Source organism: Artibeus jamaicensis, unplaced genomic scaffold (assembly GCF_021234435.1).
Source record: "Artibeus jamaicensis isolate MK-2021 breed Jamaican fruit bat unplaced genomic scaffold, CSHL_Jam_final scaffold_847, whole genome shotgun sequence".
NCBI lineage: Eukaryota > Metazoa > Chordata > Mammalia > Chiroptera > Phyllostomidae > Artibeus > Artibeus jamaicensis.
Genome location: NW_026522057.1, coordinates 22343010 through 22368665, shown reverse-complemented (window position 1 = coordinate 22368665; position 25656 = coordinate 22343010). Strand labels below are relative to the sequence as shown.

Below are 25656 nucleotides of genomic sequence, written 5' to 3'. Positions count from 1 at the left end.
CAAAAACAAAACAAAACAAAACAAAACAACTAAAACCAGAACAAAACCCAAGAATCACAAAAAACTCTGTTAGAAGGCAGAAGAATAGTTTCCTCTGTTGGGAGTGGTATTAACAGAAAGGAGTTAAGGAAACATCTGAGGTGACACAAGTATTTTGTATCTCGATCTAGGTGATGACCACATGGCTGTGCACGTACATAAAAATGTCTTCAAGTTGTGCACCTAAGATTTGTTCATTTTACTACATGTAAATTATGTCTTAATAAGGTACTGTTAAGAAGAAAAGAATGGCTAGTACCAAAGCGGGTAGAGTGAAATGTAAACCCTATTTACACTGTTGTCACACGGCACCTACTAATTTCAACAGTAAACAGAAATATTGGCAACCCATTGTCAGAACTGAAATTCATTATGTGAGGTCTTCAAGAACACATTACTAACTTAAAATGCAACCACCCTGTAACTCATATATGTAAATCAAACAGCAAGAAACATTTTAAGATTGGGCCGTGGGATTTCAGAAAGCTTACTAAAATGGGAGAGAAGGCAAAAAGAGCACAGTGTAAAAACCAACACAACAAACATAAAATCCGTGACTCATAAAGTCCATAAAAACTCAAGATCACTTCCAGAGAGAGCTGAGAAAAAGAGGAAATCATCAAGGCACTATTTGTTTGGAAAATATAACCAATTAAGCGTAGTTCAAGAGTTCATCTCCCAAAGGAGCTACAAATCTCAGCTACAAAAAAGAGGTAGCTGCTGAGATTTGAAAAGATAGTCTCCCAGCATTCAAGTTGATCAATAGTTTTAAGTTAATAAATGATCAATCACAATTCTCAACCACCTAGGAAGAGTGCTCTGTAGCTTCTTCACAATCTCTCCTCAAATCACGAGCTAAACAACTTGAGAAATGGGCCTGACCCTGATTCTAGAAAGAACAGAAACCAAGGTGCACAGGGGGCACAAGCAGGTACACGGCACTGCTGAGTGTTCCGGACACGAACAGTCATGTATGGGTAAGTGGAGGTTAGAAAGGACTCAAGGATAATATCGTTCGCATTCCCCCACACAGGAGTAGACTTCTGCAATTCCATTCAGAATATAAAATAAAGTCAATACATCTAGAATGCATTGGAGCTGCATCGGATGAAATGGAGTTTACTGGAGTCATGAAACACAAAGTGCAGTCAGGGGGACCTTGGGTGCTGGAGAGTAATCAAGTATTACTCAGTCTGTATTTCTGCTGCTTGGTGGACAAGCGACCAAACACTGCTTGTCAAGATGGCAGGCAGACAAGATTACAAAATGTGCAGATACGAAAGCTCAAAATTCTAAGGAAAGCCACTGCTTATTCTCAGTGACACTCTGGATTTCTATCTGAAATAAAAGGTTTAAAGGATTTTAAGAAAGGACAGAAAAGCCTTGTGACTTGGACCAAATAAATAAAAGTTAAAGAATGCTGGATTTTCAGCATGGGAGAGAAAAAGCTAAGGTCAGATTTTAATACATTTTGGTAATCAATACGTTTGGTAATCAAGAAAAGATCCATAAGGTAGAATTGGCCTTCGCATTCACAAAGAAGATATTAAAACAGTGAACTCAATGCTCTGTTCTTAGGACAGAGAATAGAAGCTTGCGGTGCACTGGACAGGCGAGTGTGTCCTCTTGTTACATGGACCAACTGATGAGCATCCACTTCCCCTGCATCTCTACAAACCTGGCATTCTTATAATGTATTGCATACAATGGTAATTTTTAAAAATGTATAAAGTGCTTAAATGCAAAACAATTCCACATCCAGCTATTGCAATGTCAGCGCTGACACCTGGGACCTAAGCCAAGGGAAGAACTGGGTGATGTTTTCCAGAACAGACTCTCCAGTCAGCTGTTTTAGTTACACCTGGTGCCAGGTAACAGTTCCAGACTTCTTATTTGTTTTGACACTTCCATAGGATTGGGAAAGGGCAGCAGAGAATCTAAGACTAAGCTTTTTTTTATACTAGAGCAGGACGTCAAACTCTTTTTCACCAGGGGCCACATCAGTCTCACGGTTGCCTTCAAAGGGACAAACGCAGAGCTCCTTGCCCCTAGTTAAGGAGTAGTTACATTTATACAGCCCTAAATTACATGCAGCCCTTTGAAGGCAACCTCGAGGCTGATGCAGCCCCAGGTGAAAATGAGTCTGACACCCCTGTACTAGACACGGAACAGAAAGCGTCATCCATGAATCCAAGAGCCCTATGTGCAATGTTTGTAAGGCAGCATTTACACTTGACAATACTGGACTGTACTCCTTAATTGCTGTGGGCAGTTATTTCTGGACAGATCTAGCACATTCCAGCTGATAAGGGTTATCCTGGCTTTCCTCCAGACACCCACTATGCCCAACACTTTTTTCTTTTTCCTGCCCGACTCCAAACCTGATCTAGCTTTTCTGAAGGATGACTCAGTGATTCTGGAAGATATGATTCTTCTAGGGGGTAGTCTTGAAGGAACAAAATTATTCCCAATAGAGCTTCTGATTCTGGATAGCTAGAAAGATCTTGATTGTGTTAGGTAATAATAAAAGAGATATGTGGTCTTCAGTATCCTGCTCCCCACAAAAAAATTTTAAAAGGCAAGTCATGTCAATATTTAAAAATTCTTTAAGCTGTGAAGTTTCCTTCAAATGACATACCTCTCTGTTCATTATCCTTTCCTGACTCTGTTAGTAGAGTAATAGCCAAGAACTTAGTTATTCCCCCAAATTCAATGAAATGTTAAGAAACAAGGGCAACTACAAATAAACAAAAAAATCACAGAAAGAGAAAGAAAAAACTATAGAAAATAATTTTAAAAGGAGGGGGAAATAATCTTAAAGCGGAAAAATCTACAATAGGCACTATCTCAGCCAGGTGATCAAGGTTAACATCAATAGCGAAAAATCACGTTGACAGTAAGTACATACCCTGGACATGATGTGAAAAGAAGGGCACTTTCTCTCTGTGGTCTTTCTCCCCCAAGCCCATAACTCCAGTCGAACAACAAGAAAAATGTCAGACAAACCCAAACTGAATGACGGTCCACAAAATACCTGACAACACGCCTTAAAACTGCCACGATCATCAAATAAGAAGTCTGAGCTACTATCACAGCCGAGAGGAAAACTAAGGAGACATGAAGACTAAATGTAACGTATCCTGCATGGGATCTTGGAACAGAAAAAGACATCATATTAAAAAAAATAATAAGGCGTCTTTTTGGCCGAAACTGCCATTTTCCAGTAATTTGCCAAAATGACTTAACACAAAGGGAAAGAGGAGAGCCACCCGCTATAAATGTCCTCTAGGCCCCTTAGAAAACATGGAGTTGCTCCTTTGGCCACGGACTTGTGAATGTACAAAAAAGGCGATGCTACAGACATCAAGGGAACAGGGACTGTGCAAAAAGGAATGGCCCACAAACATGACCACGGCAGAGCTGGGAGTCTATAATGTCACCCAGCAGGTAGTGGGGACTGTTGTGAACAGGTTAAGGGCAAGATTCCTGCCACGAGAATTAATGTACGGATGGAGCATATTAAGCACTCTAAGAGATGAGATAGCTTCCTGAAACGTGTAAAGGAAAAGGATCAGAAAAAAGGACACCAAAGAGAAAGGTACCAGGGTTCAGCTGAAGCGTCCGCTTGCTCCACCCAGAGCAGCGCACTTTGTGAGAACCAATGGAAAGGAACCTGAGCTGTGGGAGCCCATTGTCTATGAATTCATGACATGATGAGTAGAACAACGACAACAACAAAAAAGACCTCTCTACTGACAATACATACATACATACATAAGAAATCTAAATAAAGTATGGATTTTAATTAATAATATTGCACCAGGCCCTGACTGGTGGGGTTCAGTGGACTGAGTTCCAGCCTTTGAACCAACGGTCACTGGTTCAATTCCCAGTCTAGGGCATATCCCTGGGTTGTGGGCCAGGTCCCCAGTAGGGGGCATGCAAGAGGCAACCACACACAGACGGTTTTCTCCGTCTTTCTTCCTCCTTTCCCCTAAGAATAAAAACATAATAATAAAATAATAATACATCAATATTGGTTCATTAACTTCACAAATGCACCATTTTTTAATTTTTTTATTTACTTTTAGAGAGAGGGTAAGGGAGAGAGAAAAAGAGGGAAAGAAGTATCAATGTGCGGTTGCCTTTAATGTAGCCCCCACTGGGGACCTGGCCTGCAACCCAGGCATGTGCCCTGACTGGGCATCGAACCAGTGACCCTTTGGTTTGTAGCCCATGCTCAATCCACTAGGCCACAAATGCACTATTATGACTAGATATTAAAACAGGGAAAACTGGAGGTAGGACAGATGGAATCTCTCTGTTGTATTCTAAAATAAAAGTCTATTTAAAAGTTGACAAATGAAATAATTACAGAAAAAAATAAAACTACTCATAGCATGGCACAGCAGAAAAAATACAGACTCTAGGGACAAAATCTTGGGTTTCAAATGCTATACCATCACTCATTGCTTGTGTAATCTCAAATTACTAGGTGATTCTCTGAGCTTTAGTTTTTCCTTCTGTAAAATAGATATAATAGTAATGCCAACCTAACTGGGTTGGTTTGAAGGTTAGATAATATGTACGGAGAATCAGGGCGAACAACACCCCACCCTCCAAACCCTGTCCACGTGCATTTCCTGGGACAGCAGGCTGCTCCTGACTGACTAGGGGAAAGAAACAACTAAGACTGCACACAGCAGCCATCCTTCCTCCTTAACAATGGTTAAGGAGTCCAGTTTAGCATATTATACACCCACCTAACAGACTGTGATAACACAGTGAAGTCACAGACTGTACAGTAAGAAAACAAGAAGCCCTGGATGGTGTGGCTCAGTGAATTGAGTGCCAGCCTCTGAACCAAAACAAAAGGTCACCAGTTCGATTCCCAGTCAGGTACACGCCTGGGTTGTGGGCTGAGTCCCTGGTTGGGGGTGTGTGAGAGGCAACTGAATGAGCACATAGATGTTTCTCTCCCTCTCTTTCTTCCTCCCTTCCCCCCTCTCTAAAAATAAATAAATAAAATTTTTTACAAAGAAAGAAAAAATTTTGTAGAAGTCCAGGACTTCCAAATTTAGCTAGGTTTAGAGTCAACTGGGACATTTTCTCTTTTTAAAAAAAATACAGATACACTATGCTGTCCCCAATCCCCTGAGATTAGGTGAGCAAGTCTGCTATGAAGCCAAGGAATCTACAGGGCGGGGCAAAAGTAGGTTTACTGTTCCAAGTACATGAAACACAGAGTTTATTCTTGTATTATTATTTACTCTTGTACTGTTTTCCATACTAACAACTGTAAACCTACTTTTGCCCACCTACCCTGCCCCCCGCATATTTTAAGTTTCCTGGTGACTTGGAAAAAGGTGGTCTGCTATGTGGGTTTTAGAACAGTGGTCTTGTCTCTTCCATTTTACAAAGAAGGAAATGGAGGCCGAGAGAATGCAGAAGTGATTAGGTTCAGAGACAAAGCAGGCCAGGAGTGGCGACGCCAAGCTTAGCCCAGGCAACTAGTTTGTACGTCTCTGTCCTTGAGTGCTTTTTCCTAAAACAAAGGGCCTGAACCACAAGTCATCACTTGGAACTGCGTGTGTGACTGAAAGAGAAGAAACTGGAAAGAAAAAAATCCTTGGGAAAGAAGAATCTATGGGGAGAATGCAGTGGGAAAATCAACAGTGCTCTAGCACTAGTTAACCGAGATGACAGGCTGAGCTTTAAATCTTTACCTAACATCAACAGACTCTCCCCCAACATTTATACACTCTCCTAACTGAAACAGGGTGGGCTAATATTTAAGAAGTTTTGAAAACGTCTATTTTGATTAAGTTACCAAAAAAGGCTACGACTTATGATGATATTACATATTAAACAGATGCCAAAATCAGCCTCGGTCTGAATAAAGGGCACCGTAGAAACAGTGGTTTAAACATTAGTCTTTTGCCGTACCTATCCCAAGAACTGTTCATGTGCTTTGGGAAATGACCACAGGCTGAGTCAAGCTAACTGTGATTAAGAACTAGGGTGTTACCCTGATATATAATACCAGAGGGAAACACTCAACTTCCTAGAAACACCTGGCAAAGACTATAATGTACACAACTGTACATTCATAACCACTTGCCAGGATTTCCAACCGTTTCTGTTCTGTCCCACCCACATTTTTTTCTCCAAGTGATAAAGCGATCAGTAAAGAACTGCCACCAGTTCCCAAATTTAGCCATTCACCAGTATCAGCAATGATACATTCCTTCCTCGTTCCTTTGGATCAACAGTCAGTGTCTCTACCTGAGGCCAACCTCTCCACTGGTAGGTATAGGAGATTCTGCCCAGCCTCGAGAACACGGCCCTAACAATTCTTCCTCTCGATCCAAATCAATTCCCCCCTCGAGAAGATCATTCCCATCAGCACATAAATGTTATAAAATCTGCCATCTTAAAACCAAACAAAACAGCCCTTGGCTTATGTGGTTCAGTGGATTGAGCACTGGCCTGTGAACCAGGGGGGTCGCCGGTTTGATTTCTGGTCAGGGCACATGCTTGGGTTGTGGGCTGGGTCCCCACTGGGGGGCACACAAAAGGCAGCTGCACACCAGATGTTTCTCTTCCTCTCTTTCTCCCTCCCTTCTCCTCTCTCTAAAAAGTAAATAAATAAATATTTAAAAAATAAAAACAAAACAAAACCTACTAATCCTACATCCATCTCTACAGCCCCTCATTTCTCAGCTCTCCTCCATAGCAAAACTCTTTAAAAAAATGCATTGTGGCCCTGGCTGGTGTAGCCCAGTGGATTGAGCGTGGGCCTGGGAACCAAACAAACACGGTTCGATTCCCAGTCAGGGCACGTGCCTTAGCTGAAGTCCAGTTCCCAGCAGGGGACACACAAGAGGCAACCATACATTGATATTTCTCTCCCTCTCTCCTTCCCTTCCCCTCTAAAGATAAATAAATAAAATCTTAAAGAAAAATGTATCGTGTATACTTACTGTCTTTAACTCCTGTTTTCCCATTGTCTTAAAACCATTCCAAATAGCCTTTCATCCTTACAACTCATCAAAAACACTCTTGAATTTAAATTCTTTTAAAATTCAAGGTCGTGCCCTGGCTGGTGTGGCTCAGTGGATTGAGTGCTGGCCTGTGAGTTGAAGGGTCGCTGGTTCAACTCCCAGTCTAAGGTGCATGCCTGGGTTGCAGGCTGGGTCCCTGGTGGGGGATGCATGAGAGGCAACCACACATCAATGTTCCTCTCCCTCTCTTTCAGCCTCCCTTCCCCTCTCTAAAAATAAACAACTAAAAATCTTTTAAAAAATAAAAATAAAATTCAAGGTCAGCTCTCAGTGCTCATATGACCTGACCTCCTGCCAGACATGGCTGATTATGTCCTCCTTGCCAGGAAACACTTTCAAGTATGGTAGCTTCCAAGATGCCACATTCTCCTGGTGTCTTCCTGCCTCTTTGGTGCTCCTCCTCTAGTCTTTTGCTATTTCCCCTTCTCCTCCCTGATCTCCAAATGCTGGAATCTCCCACACTTAGCCTCTTCTTCACTCACTCCCTTGGTAAACTCATCCAGTCTCATGGCTTTAAATCCATCCAGATAACAATAACTCCCACTTGGCCATCTAGACAAATGTCTAACTTACATGTCTTCCCTGAACTTCAGACACATACATCTCCACCTGGATGTCCTAATAGACATTTCGAACTTGACAGGTTTCAAACCGAATTTCTCATCTCTGCTGTACTTTGCCAACCTTGACCACCCCTCTACAGACTTACCCATCTCAGTTAATGGCAACTCCAGGGAAACACCCAGGCTAAAAACTCTTAGAGCCACCCTTGACTTGTCTCTTTCTCTTTCATACTCCATATCTAAACCATGGGCAAATCCCATGGGCTCTATCCAATTCATCCAGGTTCTCTTTTTTAATTTATTATTTAAAAAAATTTTTTTAAGATTTTATTTAGGACAAGGAAGGGAAAAAGAGAGGGAGGGAAACATCAATGTGTGGTTGCCTCTCACATGCCCCACACCGGGAACCTAGCCTGCAACCCAGGCATGTGCCCTGTCTGGGAATCAAACCCATGACCCTTTGATTCGCAGGCTGGTGCTCAATCCACTGAGCCACACCAGCCAGGGCCAATCCATGCAGTTTTTATTTTTCTCTTAACACCCTAGTCCAAGTTACCATCCTCTCTCATTCCTCACCTAGATTACTGCAACTTCTTAATTGGTCATTTCCACACTTGCCCTCTTTACACAGTCTTTTCAGTAACCTAAATGACCAGCCATTCACTCAAAAAATATAACAATGTAAAGACCTTTCTGGTCCAGAAAGGCTTACATTTATGATACCCTTCCCTCCATTATTTATCCAACCTCCTCTCCTAGTACATTTGCTTTTGTTTGCTCTGTCCCAGTCAATTCCTCATTACCCCTTGACTGTCCCTTTGCACTGGTTATTCTCCCCATTTGGAATGTCCTTTCCTAAGTATCCCCATGGTTCACTTCTTGTACCCATCAGGTCTTTGTTCTAACGTCACCTTCCCTGTGACATTATACCTAGGGTGGTCTACCCTGATCACCCTAGGTATAAACCCCTCAATCCTGACCCCCCCTTACCATACTATAGTTTTGATTCAACAGCATTAATCACCCTCTAACATACTATGTTATGCATTTGTCCTTTTTCATATCTGTCTTCCTTCATTTGAATTAAGTGGGATTTTTGTCTGTTTTGTTAGGCTATGTGTCCCCAGCAACTGAAACAGTTTCAGGCACAGAACAGGCAATCCATAAATATGTGCTGCATGAACAAATGAAAGACAAGGGAAGAATTAACTGAACTAAAGGAAAGACTGTGCTGTCATTTATAGGAAGTGAAGCCATCTGTTTTGCAATAAATGTCAAACTCTCATAAGAATTAATGACTTAACACCACCACTTAAAAGTTTAAAATATTTAAAAACAAAACTTCTCCCAAGTATTTATTCTCCACTTCAGCAAACAGCCCCACTGTCTACAAAGCTGCACGAACCTGAAGTGTAAGTCAGCCTGTTTGATCCTCTCACCTTCCCCTATCCAACCCATCAGGAAGTCCCATCAATCTAACATAAAAATGCAGCTCAAATTCATCCATTTCTCTGTATCTCTACTACCAGCACTCTAGTCCAAGCCATCAGGCTCTCACCTATACTATTTTGATAGCCTCCTACCTGTTCTCTTTTATTTTCTTGCTTTCTTCAACCCCCTTCCTACATAGCAGCAAAAGTATTCTTTAAACTGTAAGTTGGGTCATCCTGACTGGTATGGCTCAGCTGGTTTAGTGTCGTCCAGCAAAGCATAAGGTCATAGGTTTGATTCCCAGTCAGGGCGCACACCTGGGTTGCAGGCCTGGTCCCCAGTTGGGGTGTGTGAGAGGCAACTGATCGTTTTTTCTCTCACATATCAATGTTTCTCTCCCTGTCTTTCTCCCTTCCTCTAAAAATAAATACATAAAATATTAAAAAATTTTATAAGAAATCAATAAAATAAAATGTAAACTGGGTCATAACACTCCTCTGCTTGAAACCTCGAATTTTCACATAACTGGGTTTGCAAGTGAGACGTCTCCGTGTACACCGCTCTACCCCACGCTCATCGTGCTGTGTCCACGAGGGCCTGCTTTTGGGTCCTCCAAAAGTCCTATTCTTTGCTGCCCCAGGGTCTTTGCACATGCCGTTCTCACTTCTCCACTCTTCATCCTTCAGATCTCAGTAAAAAAAGTTCCTGTCTAAAGTAACTACCCCTCTTACTCTGTATCTCATTCCTTGTTTGTTTCCTTCATACTTTCTAACAAGTTACTGACTTGTTTTTTTGTTTCTTCCCCACTACCAAGAGCTCCATGAAGGTAGGGACCACAACAGCCAGTATACAGGGTGTCTCTTTGGAAATGTCTGAGCAGCGCCAGCTATAGGTCTCTTGGCTATAAGAGCTGTCATTCATTCCAACACTCATCACCACAGAGCTCCCTCCAGATGGAGCACCTCTGAGATTCCAAAAGGAACTAAAGACAAGGTTTCATTGGCAAATCGCATCAATTCCAACTGCTGTGGACCAAACTGTATCTCCTCAAAATTCACATGTGGAAGCCCCAACCCCAGTGTGATAGCATCTGGAGACAGGCCTTCAGGAAATAATAAGGTTTCGATGAAGTCACCAGGGGGAGTCCTTATGATGGGATCAGTGCTCCTATAGGGAAGAAGAGGAGGAAGAAACACCAGAACTCTATCTCTCTTCCATGCAGGACAGAGCAAGAAAGCAGCTCAAGAACAGAGCTCTCACCAGCATCCTGATCTCAAGATGCCTAGCTTCCAGAATTGAGAAATTCCTGTTGTTTAAACCAACCGACTCATTTTGTCATGGCAGCTTGAGCTGACTAAGCAAGAACCCAGCCAAAATGAGAATGCTCCCCTCTCACTGTAACCAAACACACATGTAAAGGGTACCTGGTGCAGTAGCATCATCTGTCGAGACTCTCCCAACCCACACTCTCCCACTGCTTGTCTGATGCTCTTCCCCAGACAGCCCCACTTCTGAAGACTACAAACTGTTAAAGCTATTGCTCATCACTGGCAAATACTCAAATGCTAGAAGACGACTTCAAAGTGGGCACCAAAGGGTGGTGGGTAGCACCCTCCCCCAGCCACCCACCAACCTGTCCACCTCCACACACTAAAACGGGTGGGTGGCTCAGGCACATCAAACATAACAACTGTGTCTTGCTCAGAAACACTCACCCAGGTCCCAGTTAGGGAGTGATTTTGGCCGACACTCGTGACGGCATACAGAAACACCGCCTCGGGCAGTCTTCCCGTGGGATTCCCGCCTAACCAAGACTCTCAGGGGTTGTTTATTAAAACTACTGAATGCTTGCTTTTTTTTTTTAAAGTAGACATTTCAAAAAGCTAAGACTTCCCCCTCTCTAAAACTAGACTGTAACTGTAGAGTACAGCAATTGGTGATGCAGCAACTAGATTCTTTGACATACTTCGTTAGAAAACTACTTTAAACATTCAGGAACTGACATGATTTTATAAAAGGGAACAGTCTAACATTGTAGTTTTAAAAATTCATATTCTTTGTACAATCTGAATTATCAAGTCAGTTATTTCTCTGATATTTTCTACCTTGGAAACTTTAAAACAGTCTAAAAACTCAGTGGTTTTTTAAAAACACCCATGTCCATCTTACAGGGAGAGATAACGAAAAATAAGCAAAGCAGTAACAGATGATGAAGGTCCCAAAGCCAGAGCTGCACTTCTACGAGACAGAGTAACACACAGGCCAGGTTATCACAGGCATGAAGTTTAGCTACAAAATGGAAAAAAGCAGTGTAAGTATTTTGCAACTGAACAATCAAAGCTGCTCTGGGGCCTGGATACCAAGTGCAGTGGTAATAGGATGTACAGACTGAAAAGACTCTCCACATTTTAGAATCCGTGACTCTGAATGTTAATCAATATTTCACTAAGTGCAACAGGGGGCAAAGGGCTAGAAAAGGAAACTATCCAAAGTACAAAAATCTGAGGGCCCTAAAATAGCACTAACTCTTAAATTTTTAAAAAAGATTAACACTTGTTCCCCTTTCTAATACTTTTATTTTTTATGTATATTTTATTGATTATGCTGTTACAGTTGTCCCTTTTTTTCTTCCCCTTTATCCCCTTTCACTCTGCACCTCCTCTCCTTCCATCATTCCCCCACCTTAGTTCATGTTCATACATGTAAGTTCTTTGGCTTTTCCATTTCCTATACTATTCTTCACCACCCCTGTCTATTCTGTACCTACCAATGATGTTTCTTATTCCCTGTACCTTTTCCCCCATTCTCTTCCCTCCTCCTCCCCAATGATAACCCTTTACGTGATCTCTACTTCTGTGATTCTGTTCCTGTCCTAGTTGTCTGCTTAGTTTGTTTTTGTTTTTAGGTTCAGCTGTTGATTGTTTTGAGTTTGTTGTCATTTTATTGCTCATAGTTTTGATCATCTGTCATCTTTTTCTTAGATAAGTCCCTTTAACATTTCACATAATAAGGGCTTGGTGATGATGAACTCCTTTAACTTTACCTTATCTGGGAAGTAACTTTTTTAAGGCTTTATTTATTTATTTTAGAGAGAGGGGAAGGAAAGGAGAAAAAGAGGGAGAGAATCATCAATGTGTAGTTGCCTCTTGCATGCCCCATACTGGGGACCTGGCCTGCAACCATGTGCCCTGACTGGGAATTGAACCTGCAACCCTTTGGTTCGCAGTCCAGTGCTCAATCCACTGACCCACACCAGCTAGGGCTGGGAAGCATTTTATCTACCCCTCCATTTCAAATGATAGCTTTGCTGGATAGAGTAGTCTTCGATGTAGGTCCTTGCTTTTTATGACTTTGAATATGTCTTTCTAGCTGAGTCTTATGGAAATCATCTGATAGTCTTATGGGACCTTTTTATAAGTAACTCTATCCTTTTCTCTTGCTGCTTTTAAGATTCTCTCCTTATGCCCTGACTGGTGTGGCTCAGTGGATTGCATGCTGGCCTGTGAACCAAAGGGTCACCAGTTTCGATTCCAGTCAGGGCACATGCCTGGGTTGTGGGCCAGGTCCCCAGTAGGGGATGCATGACAGGCAACCACACAATGATGTTTCTCTCTATTTCTGCTTCCCTTACTCTCTCTCTAAAAATAAAATCTTAAAAAAAAACACACCCAAAACTTCAAAAAACACTTAAAAAGGAAAGATTCTCTCCTTATATTTAATCTTGGGTAATGTAATTATGCTGTGCCTTGGTGTGTTCCTCCTGGTGTCCAACTTCTTTGGGACTCTCTGAGCTTCCTGGACTTGCATGTCTATTTCCTGCACCAGGTTGAGGAAGTTTTCTTTCATTATGTTTTCAAGTAAGTTTTCAATTTATTGCCCTTCCTCATTTCCTTTTGGCACCCTTACAATTCAGATGTTGGAATATTTAAAGTTGTTCCAGAGGTTCCTGAGAGCCTCTTCATTTTTTTTTTAATTGTTGCTTCATTCTTTTCCTGTTGAATGTTTATTTCTTCCTTCTGTTCCAAATCACTGATTGAATCCTGGTTTCCTTCCCTTCACTGTTAGTTCCCTGTATGTTTTTCTTTATTTCATTTTGTATAGCCTTCACTTCTTTATTTTGCGACTATACGCAATCATTTCTGTGAGCATCCTGATTACCAGTTTTTTGAACCCCGAATCTGATAGGCTATCTATCTCCTCGTTCTGGAGTTTTGATATGTTCTTTCATTTGGGCCACATTTCTTTGTCCCACTGCATCTGTTACATTGTAAGTGGCTGAGCTTTAGACATTCGCCAGGGCGGGGCAACCCACGTCACTGCATTGTGATGCTGTATGTGGGGGAGAGGTCAGAGGGAACAATGCCGCTTGCCCAGCTTTGCTCCCTTTGTCACTTCTCCCCCTACCCACAAGCAAACTGCATCCTTCTGGTGCTGATTCCCATTGAGGTGGGTTTGTATCTGTTCTAGGATCCTGTGGACCCCTCCAGTGGACTCCTCTGTGAGACTGGGAGTTTTTCCTGCCCCCACAATGCCCAAAGATTTTTACAGTCAGAAGTTTTGAGGCTTTATTTTCCCCGTGCTGGAACACTGGGTTGTGTGGTCTGTCTCACTCCCCAGTTGTTCCTCCTGGTCTGTCCTGGCTGTCTGCCTTCCCTCCTCCTACCAGTCGGCATCAATGTTTCTTCTTTAACTTCTTGGTTGTCGGACTTCTATACAGTTCCATTTTCTGGCAGTTCTGGCTGGTTTTTTATTTTAAATTGGCTGTTATCCTTCTTTTGGTTATGTGAGGAAGTAAAGCATATCTATGCCTCCATCTTGGCTGGAAGCTTCCAATACTTTAAAGAGCTTCATCTGTATAAAATTGAGTCCCACCTAGGAGTGTCCTCCACTGTCACTGTGCTACTCCCTCCTCTCTTTGCCTATTGCAGGAGGAAGGAACAGAAGTTCACAGCTTTGGGGAAGCAACATATAGCAGCTTCTCATAAAAGGGTTTTAAGCCCCTGGCCTAGACACTCATAGCAGTTGTTATACAACAAAAGAGAAAGATAAACTAGCCTTCCCAATCCATTTAAAACTAGAATCATCTAGTCCTACACCATATGTCTCTCAGAGAGATGCAGTAACTTGTTCATAGTGACATAGAGAACTGGTGATTATGCCAACAAATAAAACTCATGTCTTCTTACTCAGCCCAGTGCCCTTTCTAATACACCAGGTTGCCTCCCATTTAATAATCAAAGTAGTAAATTAAGACCAAAATAGATAGGGAATCTGCACAAGGAAAACCCAAGTTGCCCTAGTCCTAGAGTGATAAATCAATCAATCAATCAATCAATCAATCAATCAATCAAACAAACCCTGGAAAGCCAAATGAAGACTGTCTGGGAAAAGCCTGCCAGCAAATCTAGCAGAATATTTCATACTCAGTGGACTCTACTTCTTTCTCACGCCAGCCTCTCAAATCTTATAACTGTGCCTTTTCAAACTGCCCCACCTCATGAGTGCAAAAACAATTGTTTTTATTTTATTTTTTTACCCCAAGAAAGTTTAGGTCAAAAAAGGGGAAATTTGTCTCATTTCTTTCTGCCAGAATTTTGGCACAGTGGGTCGGTGCAGGAATGCACCTACTGTGGAATCTTCCCACACTCCTGTGTGGTTGAGAGTAACCGGCAGAGGCATGTTCCATACACTCCCCAAATATCTCAGCTGGCAACAATGAAAGATATTCAGAGATCTTAGCCCTGGGACAATAGCTTCTGTCAGTCAACTCCCGTTCTCACGACTCTGTGTTTCTGCTCTTACTTCAATTTCATACCAAAGAGCATATCATACCTGTATAAGTATTTGAGAAAACCACGCAAATGAATTCACACAGTAGTATATAGCAATTTTGTCAAGGCACAACTGCTAATGATAAAGTATAAAATTTTTTTTAATTCAAAGACCTTATACAAGCATAGTACTCTTAGCACTTTCACAGCATATCTGACAAAGAACTCGCGGGCCCATTAACCTGTTCTTGAGACTAACACCAAAAACGATTCAGTAGTTTCCATGCAAAGGTAGTTACATGTTAAGAAAGCAAAGATGAGCAACTTATCTCTTACCTGAAGCCAAAGGTCGAATCCATTCTTTGCTATTCAGGTCAAGTCGCCAGAGGTCATTGAAAGCAGCATTGCAGCTGCTTTGGGTACAGCCTCCAAACACATACATAGACTGATTAGCATCATAATAGCATGCACCTACAAAGAGAACAATAAATAAATAACTGATGTTTAATTCTGAAGTCCATTTAATACCTTAACAATAGCCCATATCTTTCAAAGATCAATTATTTCACATATTTCACAACTCTTACCAGGTACCAATTTTCTATAACCAACCTGTTGTCTTCAGATTGGTCAGCATCACACTAACCTTTAAAATAAGACCCGGAAAAAAGCAAAGAAAAGGTTATTTCTGAGCACATTAAGCAAAGTGATAATGTCATTAAATAAGACAGTACAGCCCCGGCTGGTGTGATTGAGTACCAGCTCAATCACAGTGCATTGAGTGCCAGCCTGCAAACCAAAGGGTAGCCAGTTCAAGTCCTAGTCAGGGCATATGCCTGGGTTGAGGAGGCAACCACACACTAATGTTTCCCTCTTTCTCCCGTCCTCTCTCTCTAAAATAAATAAATAAAAGATCTTAAAAAAATAAGACAGTATAATTCTAGCAGAGCACACACAAATTCACATTAAGGGCACTCAATGAGTGACACTTCAGCACAGCTGCATACTTATCTAAATCTGCACAGGGTTAGGGAAGGAGAGTCAGCGCAGACAGATGTACTGTCCTCCCATTTCTCTCCTCCAGTCCTCTTACTGGTTTTGCTTTCACATGAAACCCAAAGCACAAACCAATAAACAAGGCTTTACATGAAGGAGAATGAAGGAAAACAATTTTAACCAACGCCATGAAATAAGCACACATGAAAACCAATGTAGTGCAGGGATCTCAAGCAGGGATCTCAGAAGCAGTGTGGTCCCAAGCAATCGAGAGAAAAAGCATGAAAGCCCCTAGGTATAACCAGAAGCCACCAAGGCAGGCTAAACAGAAAAACAATGCAGTAAGTAACATTTAAAAAGCAACAAGGTCTCTGAGAAGAGCCTTTTTATTAAGTTGATTATATACACCTCACCAATGGCATCATTCTGAAGAGGCAATGGTTGTGAGAGGGTGGTTCCTCTACAACTAGAAAGATCAGAGCCAGAGTCTAGACGAGAGACTTGAGAGCTAAGCTCTGCCACCTTGCTTCTCACTTGAGATCTCATTTAGCCTCTATCTTTTGGAAAAGATGACCACATTTTCTGCATTTAGCATCCTGGATCTCAGGAGAAAGGCAGAGAAAAGCTTCTCTTTCTATTCACTCCATGTATACCAGTGGGAAAAAGACCTCGCAAAGTTCATGTGAAACTAAGCTTGAACAGTTAAGGGTCACATACATGGAAGGGGAAAGTGAAAAGAAAGTCAGAGACTCAACCCACTAGTGCAGCGTTCCAGTGATCATTTAGCGTATTTGCTGATCTTGTTCGATTTGGCACATCACTGATTTTAAGATCTATTCTGAAAACTGGCACCACTTATTTAAGTTTAGAAAAAGGGAAATGCCACTGCTATATGACCCCTGTGATATGTACTAGCTCTGGGAATAACTTTCCCTTTTATTTTTTAATAACTGAGCCCCCTCAACAGGCACTTTAAGAAATCTCCACACTAGGAAGGCCAAGTCAGAAAACCAGGTGAGTTAAGGACCAATAAAAGCAGTGTGTTTAGTCACTTACACCCAGTAATTTCAGTCACTGGAAGAAGTACATCCAAATCATCAGACCTCTGACACTGTGTAACAATGGAGCTGCAGACTTCTCAAATTCACAAAGAAATTAAAGAGACTAGAGATGTGAAGAAATGAAATACCATCTAATCATCAATAAACTCACACCTGCAAAATAGTTAATATACTCCCAGAATTCAAACCCACTACAATGGCATATAAAGATTTAAATGATCTTAAACCTTCCACTGACTGTCTTTGCCTTTGAAAATAACCTCTAAATCAGCGTTTTAATCCATATCCCAACAAAAAAGTCTATTAAGAAGTAAAATCCTATGGAATTACATTGCTCATGTCTCAGATTTGTTAAAAATTACAAATAACAAAGGATCAAATTAGATGACATTAGGTACACAACACGGATAACTAATGGTACCATATTTTAAGCTCCACTGAAGAGCTACGCTTCAGATATGTTCAGCCTTCTCATACATTTCTTCCTTTCTTTTTAAGCCTCACCCGAGCACATGCCCATTGACTTTAGAGAGGGGGTAAGGGAGGGAGAGAGAAAGGGAGAGAAACATCAATCTGTTGCCTCCTGCTTGAAGCCAAATGGTGACCAAACAAGCAACCTGGTGTGCCCTGAAGGGGGATCAAACCAGCGACCTTTCAGTTTTATGGGATGACATTACAACTTATTGAGCGACACCGGCCAGGGCTCTCATACTTTTCTTGAACTAGCTATTCCAACAAATGGGAAAGTTTTGAACTGAACCAACTGGTGCCAAACATAAAGAATATTCTTTTCCTCTTGGTAATCCATACCTCCAGAACAGAAACTGGCAATGTCCCATGGCTTCTGAAACCTTAATTTGTGTCCTTTATAACAATGTTTAGTAAGGCAAACTCATGCCGTGCTATCTAAGAGTGAGGGCTCATTTATGTCTCACCATTCCTCAAAGATCAACTCTCAGCAGCTGCTTCCTTTGTGTAGCAAAGGAGCACGATGCCTTTATTTATCAAAGAGGTAGTAGCAAACATTCTTCTTCTCTATTTGGATTGAAAACTCAGCCAGCCGCTGGGCCCCATGAGGTTCTTAACCACATGTATTTTAATCCTATACTAAAATAAGGCAATTGGCATCTTCCTGCTTCTCTTTGAGCAAACAAAGGTTTCTGGAGAGGAAGGCACAACCCAAACTATACAAAGATAATAGGGCCAAAACGACGACAAGTTTCACACAGTATTTTCAATGTCCAGCAGTCAATTATCAACAAAGCTTGGAGAGGAAGGGAGTCAATTTAGTCAGCTAAGTTTAGAACTCAGATATAATGGAATGAGAAAACTGCCATCGATAATACATTCAAATATTTTAGACATCCTAGTGAACTTTGTTTATTGTCTATTTTTATTTTAGATACCTACATGTTGTTCTGAGTGGGAGTGGGGGAACCAGACTACTTCAATGGGCCTTTTAGAAAAAATTAAGAATTTACACAAATACCAGTATTCAAGTAGTCATTTCCCTTTTACCAAAGTTCTCCACCCAAAGAGAATATTTTCCTTTCAGACCATTGGAATGTGCCATACAAAAGTTACAGTTCATAATACAGTATGAATAACCTGCTAAGAAATAACACTAAGAACATTTATCCAACTGCTAAATCTCCTCAATCTTCGGAAACGGGTTTGATGGCTCCATGAACAATTATTGCAAGACACATACCTCAAGTGAGTGTCTAACAATCCCTACCCAAATGCGAGTCAAACATTCCTGATTACACACGCAGCAAGTGGACAGTTCTTCAGCATTCCAGATACTTCCCTCCTATACTGCAACCCTCTTAAATGCAAGGTATTCCAGCTGTTTCCCATTTTCCCTGGTGCCTGGTAATAATCACTCAATAAATGTCCACTCTAACTTTTTTGCACTTTCAGGTGTTAAATTCTCTTCTGCTTCCCCAAATGTCTCCAGGGAAAGGCCCTGAGGCATTGATCCCATGTTTACACAGACTCTGCTGTCCTGTGTCTCCCGCCTACAAGCCGGGACACATTTGCTAAGGCCTGTAATTACATAACTATGGAACGAGCACGGTTGGCCACCCAGTCTGGACCTGCTTGCTGTTGCAGGAACACGATTAGCAATGCGTATGTGGAACGACCTGTGTTTGGAGCCGAAACACTAAAACCTTTCAAAGCATGACGCTGGGAACCCAACAGACCACTACATCGATCTGAAAAGGGCATCATCGTACATGTACTCACTAAAAACCCAGGAGAACTGGTTTCATTTACTTCCCCTGCCTTTTTTGACCCAGAACTTTTAAAAAATTTTTATTTATTTATCTTTAGAGGGGAAGGGAAGGAGAGAGGGAGAGAATATCAATGTATGGTTCCCTGCCGGGAACTGGCCTGCAACACAGGCATGTGCCCTGACTGGGAATCGAACCCCAATCCTCTGGTTCGCAGGCCTGCGCTCAATCCACTGAGCTACACCAACCAGGGCCCAGAACTTTTTAAAAAAACACTTAGGAAAGAAGCTGTACTGCTCATATCTTTGTTATATTTAATTCCACATTATTTAATAGATTATGAATTATGATCCAGGTATTGTGAAAGGTGCACAGGTAAGACACAGAACCTATCTGTCCTCAAGTAGACAATTATTTTGTGGAGGATCATCATCATCATTATCCTATCATTTTGCAATTTAAACCCCCCCCCCTTTTTTTTAACAAGTGCTTCTTCAATTTCCTAGCAACTCTGTGGCACAAGAATTTTCATTCACATTTTATAGATGAAAACTGTGGATTAGAGGAGCCAATGAAAGTGCTTTCCAAGTCTAAAGTTCTCTTGCACGCAGCCTCTTGTATAGGGGGAACTATGGTAAGAGACAGTAAGTTTATAACTATGGTTATAAACCGTGAGAGGAAGGGATGAAGAGTGCATTAGGGGAGTACAAGCAGAGGGAGAAAAGAACTTAATCTCCGTGGGGGGAAATTTGAGAGTAGTTTTTGAAGAAAGTGGCTTTTGGCTTTGTTTATAAGACGAGTTTTAGAAAATAGGACATTGTCAGTCAATTAATAAGGGCAAACAAGCCTGAGGACAGAGAAGGAACAAACAGGAAAGGGTGGATGAAATCAGGGCATCCAAGAAAAGCTGTGAGGGCGGGAAGTTTAAGACATAACAAGGAGTCTTGTGCCCATGGAGTCTGACTGTGTAAGGATACAACAGTGAGTTAGACTGAAAAGGTAAGCTAGGGCATCGGAAGCCAGGTGGAGTGGAAACTTCTCCACGTAGTACAGACAGGCTGAGGAGTTTTGGCAGAGGAATGACGAGGCTCGTTTTAGGCTGGTTTCAGATGTGCAGTGTTGACTGAAAGGAGCGCCTGTCATTCTGGGCAGGCTAATTCTTTGTGTGTAGGATCATCCCATTCACTGCAAGACATTTAGAACCCCTGGTCCTTGCCTACTAAATGCTTGTAATGCTGTCCAGTCAAGACGATGGACTTCACACATTCCCAAATGCCCTAGGAGGTAGCACTGTCCCCTGTTTTACAGACGACCGCCAACAGTGTCTCATACAGCTTCAAATGAAGAGAGAGGAAAAGCAAGAAGGCTATTTAGATAAGACTTTGGAAAGATGGAATGATTAGATCATATGTGTGCAGCATTACTGGGGGAGTAGTGGGGGAAAAATAGAAGTATATGAGAGAGAATGCTGAGACAGGAAAAAAGTCACCAGGATCTGACTTCTGTTGTGGAAAAGAGAGGTATTAAGTATGAATCCAAGATTTCAAGCTTGTATAATTGGAAGCATAATAATGCCATTAACTATATCAGGGAGAGGGAGAGATTTGGGAGGTACTACTGAATTCTGCTTGTAGCTGACTAATATGAAACATCTGTATCTCTGTGGCAACAGAAGCAAAGAATTGGAAATGTGGATCTTGAGCTCAACATGAACCAAGGATAAGAAATAAAGTCAAGCTCAAGGGATAAATACAGGGTTGGAAGAAGTAGAAACTAAGGAAAGAAATTCAAGGAATTCCTTGTTTTCAACCTCTTTTGAAAACTGCTATTTCTCTTAGTCCTCATCAGTTTGCCAGTTAGACAGCATGAGGAGACAGATGGAAAAAAACATGAGCAACAGGCCAAAAGAGAGAGTAAGACACAGAGGAACCTCTTAAAAATCTATGGCACCTGTTCTCAGATTTGAAGTAAAGAAAAAAATTTTAAGTAAAAACAAGTATCAAAACCTACCAATCTCTGAACTTCTGGGAGCTTACCAACTCTACTATTTCTTTCCATTTCTACCCCAAACAACTGCCTCCATTTTGCGATAATACTTTTTCAAAAGCTAGTTAGCCCTGGCCAGGTGGCTCAGTTAGTTGGAACATCATTCTGTACACCAAAGGTTGCAGGTTCCATCCCAAGTCGGGTGCGTGTAAGAAGGCAACCAACTGATATTTTTCTCTCACATCACTGTCTCTCTCCCCACTCTTCTCTCAAAAAAAAAAAAAAATCCTAAGGTGATGATTAAAAACACATTTTCCCTCTCTCATCAGAAAGCTGCACTTTTACTATGATAATTTTTCACGTCTGAATACTTCCTACTGTGGTTTTTATTTTACCCAGATTCATTCGATTCCCCTCATAGTTCTAAAATTTTTTTTTAATCTAAAAAAAAAAACATCTTTAGACTTTAGAAACCTTGTTTCCACCTCTTATTCCAATTTGTGGGTAACTGACATTATTCCTCCCGCAACAATGACCTAAGGTGGATCCTTCCATAATTGCATTAAATATTCTTAGCAAGGACTCATTTTACTGTCTGTTGTAGTATTGCCTAAGTGTGGTCTGTGGGCTCCTGAAAACATTCAAAACCCTTTCGAAACTATTTAAACAATAATAATAATAAGAGGAGGAGGGAAGTGAGTAGAAACAGTTAACCACCCTTTTCACTGTGTGGATATGGGCACTAATAGTGCAGAAGCGATGCTGGGTCAAAGTGCTGCAGCCTACGCACAATCAAGGTGGGGCCTTCAACGATTCCAGGGATCACGGTGCTCTTCCAGGGATCACGGTGCTCTTTACGGCCACACACTCACAGGTGAAAAGAGACAAGGCCAGTTCTGACTTCACAGATCCCCAAAGGGTCTCAAAGACAACCTCCTTCCCAGAGGTCCAGAAATCACCCTTTGAGAGTCATCGCTGTAGCGCACAGGTGGCAAATAAAAGGCCCGAGGGCTGAATCAGCCCCCCACCTCTTTCATCCAGCCGCGCACCTTGTTTCTAGCCGGTGGCAGCAGTAGGAGCTCCTTACCCCTAGGTAAGGAGTAGTTACATACAGTCCTAAAATTACATTCAGCCCTTTGAAGGCAACGGCGAGGCTGGTGTGGCCCCCGGTTAAAATGAGTCTGACACCCCTGCTCTAGGGGGTGCACAATACCACAAGCGAAAATAGCTCCTTGAGAAAACTAAGAACACAGCATTAGTTTGGCCTATTCCTTTGATCTGTTTAGATACCAAACATAATAATGAATTATAATTTTTCACTGAACTGTCTTCCGCATACAGAGTACAACGCGTGATCAGTAGCCAGCTTCCAAGATGGCCTCCAACGACCCTCACTTCCCAGTGTTTATTCCTGTGGTCAGCCACAGTGTGCCCAACAGAACGTAGCAGAAAAGATGGCATTCACCTCAGAGATTAGGCTGTAAAAGACACCACATTTTCTGTGCTGGTGTGGGGAGCCGGCTGCCCGGGGTGAGCAGCTCTGTGAAGCCCGTGTTTGTGGGGAGCTCCTCTCCTGGTCCGCAGCCCCCTGAGCGAGCTCTGAAGTAGACCCCATGCCCCCGTCAAGCCTTTGGGGGACCCAGGGGCCATCAGCAGAGCTGAATGCAGCTTTGGGGGACCCAGGGCCAGAACCTCCCAGTTAGGCGTCTCCCAGTTTCCTGACTTCAGAACTCCATGAGATAATAAATGTTTCAGACTGCCAAGTTTTGGGGTATTTTTAATGAAACATGGATAACTAATATCCTCTCTTTCCCCTCAAGACTTCAAAATATAGTTAAAAAAAAAAAAAAGAAGACACAGCCCTGGCTGGTGTAGCTCAGTGGATTGAGCACAGGCCTGTGAGGCAAAGGGTTGCTGGTTCGATTCCCAGTCAGGGCACATTGCCTGGGTTGCAGGCCAGGTCCCCAGTAAGGGACACATGAAAGGCAACCACACATTGATGTTTCTCTCCCATTCTTTCTCCTTCCCATCCCCTCTGTCTAAAAATAAATAAAGGTATTAAAAAAACACACATACATTTAAGCTAACAATGAAAGACAGTGAGTTAAATGCCAAATCAGAGTTTCAGGCAACAACATAACTCAGAACAGACAAATATTTCCTGTGGGCTAGGGAGCTGGGAAAAGGTTTTCATGAAGGAGCTGGAACTTCCAGGAGTCTTCAAGGAGAGGCAAGCTTCTGCTAAGTGGGCAGGAACACTCGCTGATGAGGAAGTGGGGAATAATATTCCTCCCTGAGAAACCCAGCTCCTTGGGGAGGAAGAAACAAGTACAGCGAAGTGATAGCTTGAAAGAGAAGAGCTTTTGAAAAAGACTGGGAGGTGAAGTGATTAAAAGTAGACACAGGTCAAATTACAGAGGGCTCTGAATATAAGACCAAGTTTAGCTTTTAACCTGTAAGCAACGGACAGGCACGGAAGGTTTCTGAACAGGGAAGTAATCAAATTAAAACAGGGCCCTGAGCGCCGCCCTGCATTCCCAGTCAGGGCACAGGCCTGGGTTGTGGGCCAGGTCCTCTGTAGGGGGGCGCATGAGGGGCAACCGCACACTGATGTTTCTCTCCCTCTCTTCCCCTCTCTCTACAAATAATCTTTAAAAAATTAAAAATAGGTTTGCCAAATAAATGTTTAGAAAAAGCAGTAATTATGAGCAGTAATTATAAGAAGCAATCCTCTCCTCAGTGAGCTCTCTTTTTGCAGAACCATTAATAAATACACCTCTACTGACCTAAGATATACTACATTTCAATTTCACTTTGATGAAGAAATATGAATCACAACAGAATAAAATGTGACTACAAAAGTCAATTAAAATGAAGAGTTAATTCTAGAATAATTTTAAACCTCTAAATTAGCCCTGGCTGGTGTAGCTCAGTGGATTAAACACAGGTCTGCAAGCCAGAGGATTGCAGTTCGATTCCCAGTCAGGGCACATGCCTGGGTTGCAGGCTGGTTCCCTGCAGGCCAGTTCCCAGCAGGGGATGCATGAAAGGCAACCATACATTGATGTTTCTCTCCCTCTCTCCTTCCCCTCTAAAGATAAATAAATAAAATCTTAAAAAGAAAAAAAAACCCTCTAAATTATGTCTACTTGTCAGACATTTTATTTACTTATAATTTTACCACTTAAATTTGTGTTTTATATTCAATAACTTTCACATTCAGAAATTTTGTGTGACTCCAGTCAAATTTAGTCTTTGCTGAGCATATACTATGTTAAAATAAAGAGTTATTATAAGACAGTGCTAAACTCTGGCTACTCCCTAAGCAAAATCTCAAAAATACCCTTATTTATGTCATTCCTTTGTTTCTCTCTAACATAATGTCAGATGTTTAAAAGTCTAAGCAGGACCCTGACCAGTGTGGCACAGTTGGCTGGGCATTGTCCCGCAAAGCAAAGTTTGCTGCTCTAATTCCCCGCCAGGGCACATGCCTGGGTTGCGGGTTTGGTTCTCGGTTGGAGTTCTCTCCCTCTTTTTCTCCCTTCCTTCCTTCCTCTCTCTCTAAAAACTAATAAATAAAATATCTTTTAAAAATTAAAATAAATAAAAGTCTAAGCATAACCCTGACCTCTTTGGAGAGCAGACACCACAAAAACTCAGTGAAAAGCAGAATATAAAATTATACCAAAGCTCCTACAAATGTACTTTTAGGCTCATGCTCTCCCCTCATTCTGAATGTAGAATTAATATAAGTCCTCATTTTACATTCTCTTCATGAAAAAGTCAGACAAAATATATACCTCCAAAGTGTTTTTGGAAACACAGGCAAGGTGGGCTGTGTTTTCACAGTGCATACTTACTGTGTGAGAACCGCTGAGTGATTGGGGTTCCAGGATAAGGGTACGTCCGACTCTCCCACTGGATGTTTCCTTCCTGAACAGCCTTTATGAAACCATGGTAACACTGGTGGGCTACACCTACAGATGAAAACAACAAAGGCTTCAGCCTGGGCACTTCGCTTATGTCCGATTATTAAAACTGCATTTATTAAATGTCCTATCACTTTTATAAGACATAAATTTCTTTGAGATACTTCAAAAAAAAAAAACCACACCTCTAAAGATACTTCAAAAAAAAAAACACCTCTAAAAATTCAAATTTCTTTGATTTTTTCATTCAGGAAAAGAAAACTGAATCATATACTTCTAAAACTGGAAGATCCAATCCTTTCATTCTCCAGGTTCAGGAAGGTTAAGTGACTTGCTCAAGGTTACAAAATTAGCTCCTACTGTAACTCCGCTCCCTTTTGTTATATTATGATGCAACCCATCCAATAACTGGTATTAGTTATTATAAAGCAAAGGGGCTGGAGGGCAATGTAGCTTTGTGACTGAGAGTATGGTAAGACAGTACCTGGAACTTAATAAGTACTCAGTAAATATCTATCATTAGAACATGGCAACTAAGCATTCTCCATCTTAAACAAGGAGATAAAATTTAGTTTACAA

At 41.7% G+C, this 25656-nt stretch overlaps 1 protein-coding gene across 2 annotated transcripts in view; it reads right to left on the bottom strand.

Moving 5' to 3' along the window:
- Positions 1-25656, bottom strand: part of FBXO42 (F-box protein 42) — a 90248-nt gene that overhangs the window by 17302 nt on the left and 47290 nt on the right. For both annotated transcript variants that reach the window (XM_037146083.2, XM_037146084.2), the window contains 2 exons: positions 25009-25125; positions 15205-15339 (listed from right to left, as the gene is read on the bottom strand). In XM_037146083.2, the coding sequence (XP_037001978.2) occupies positions 15205-15339; positions 25009-25125 (252 nt within the window). The remainder of the gene's footprint in view (positions 1-15204; positions 15340-25008; positions 25126-25656) is intronic.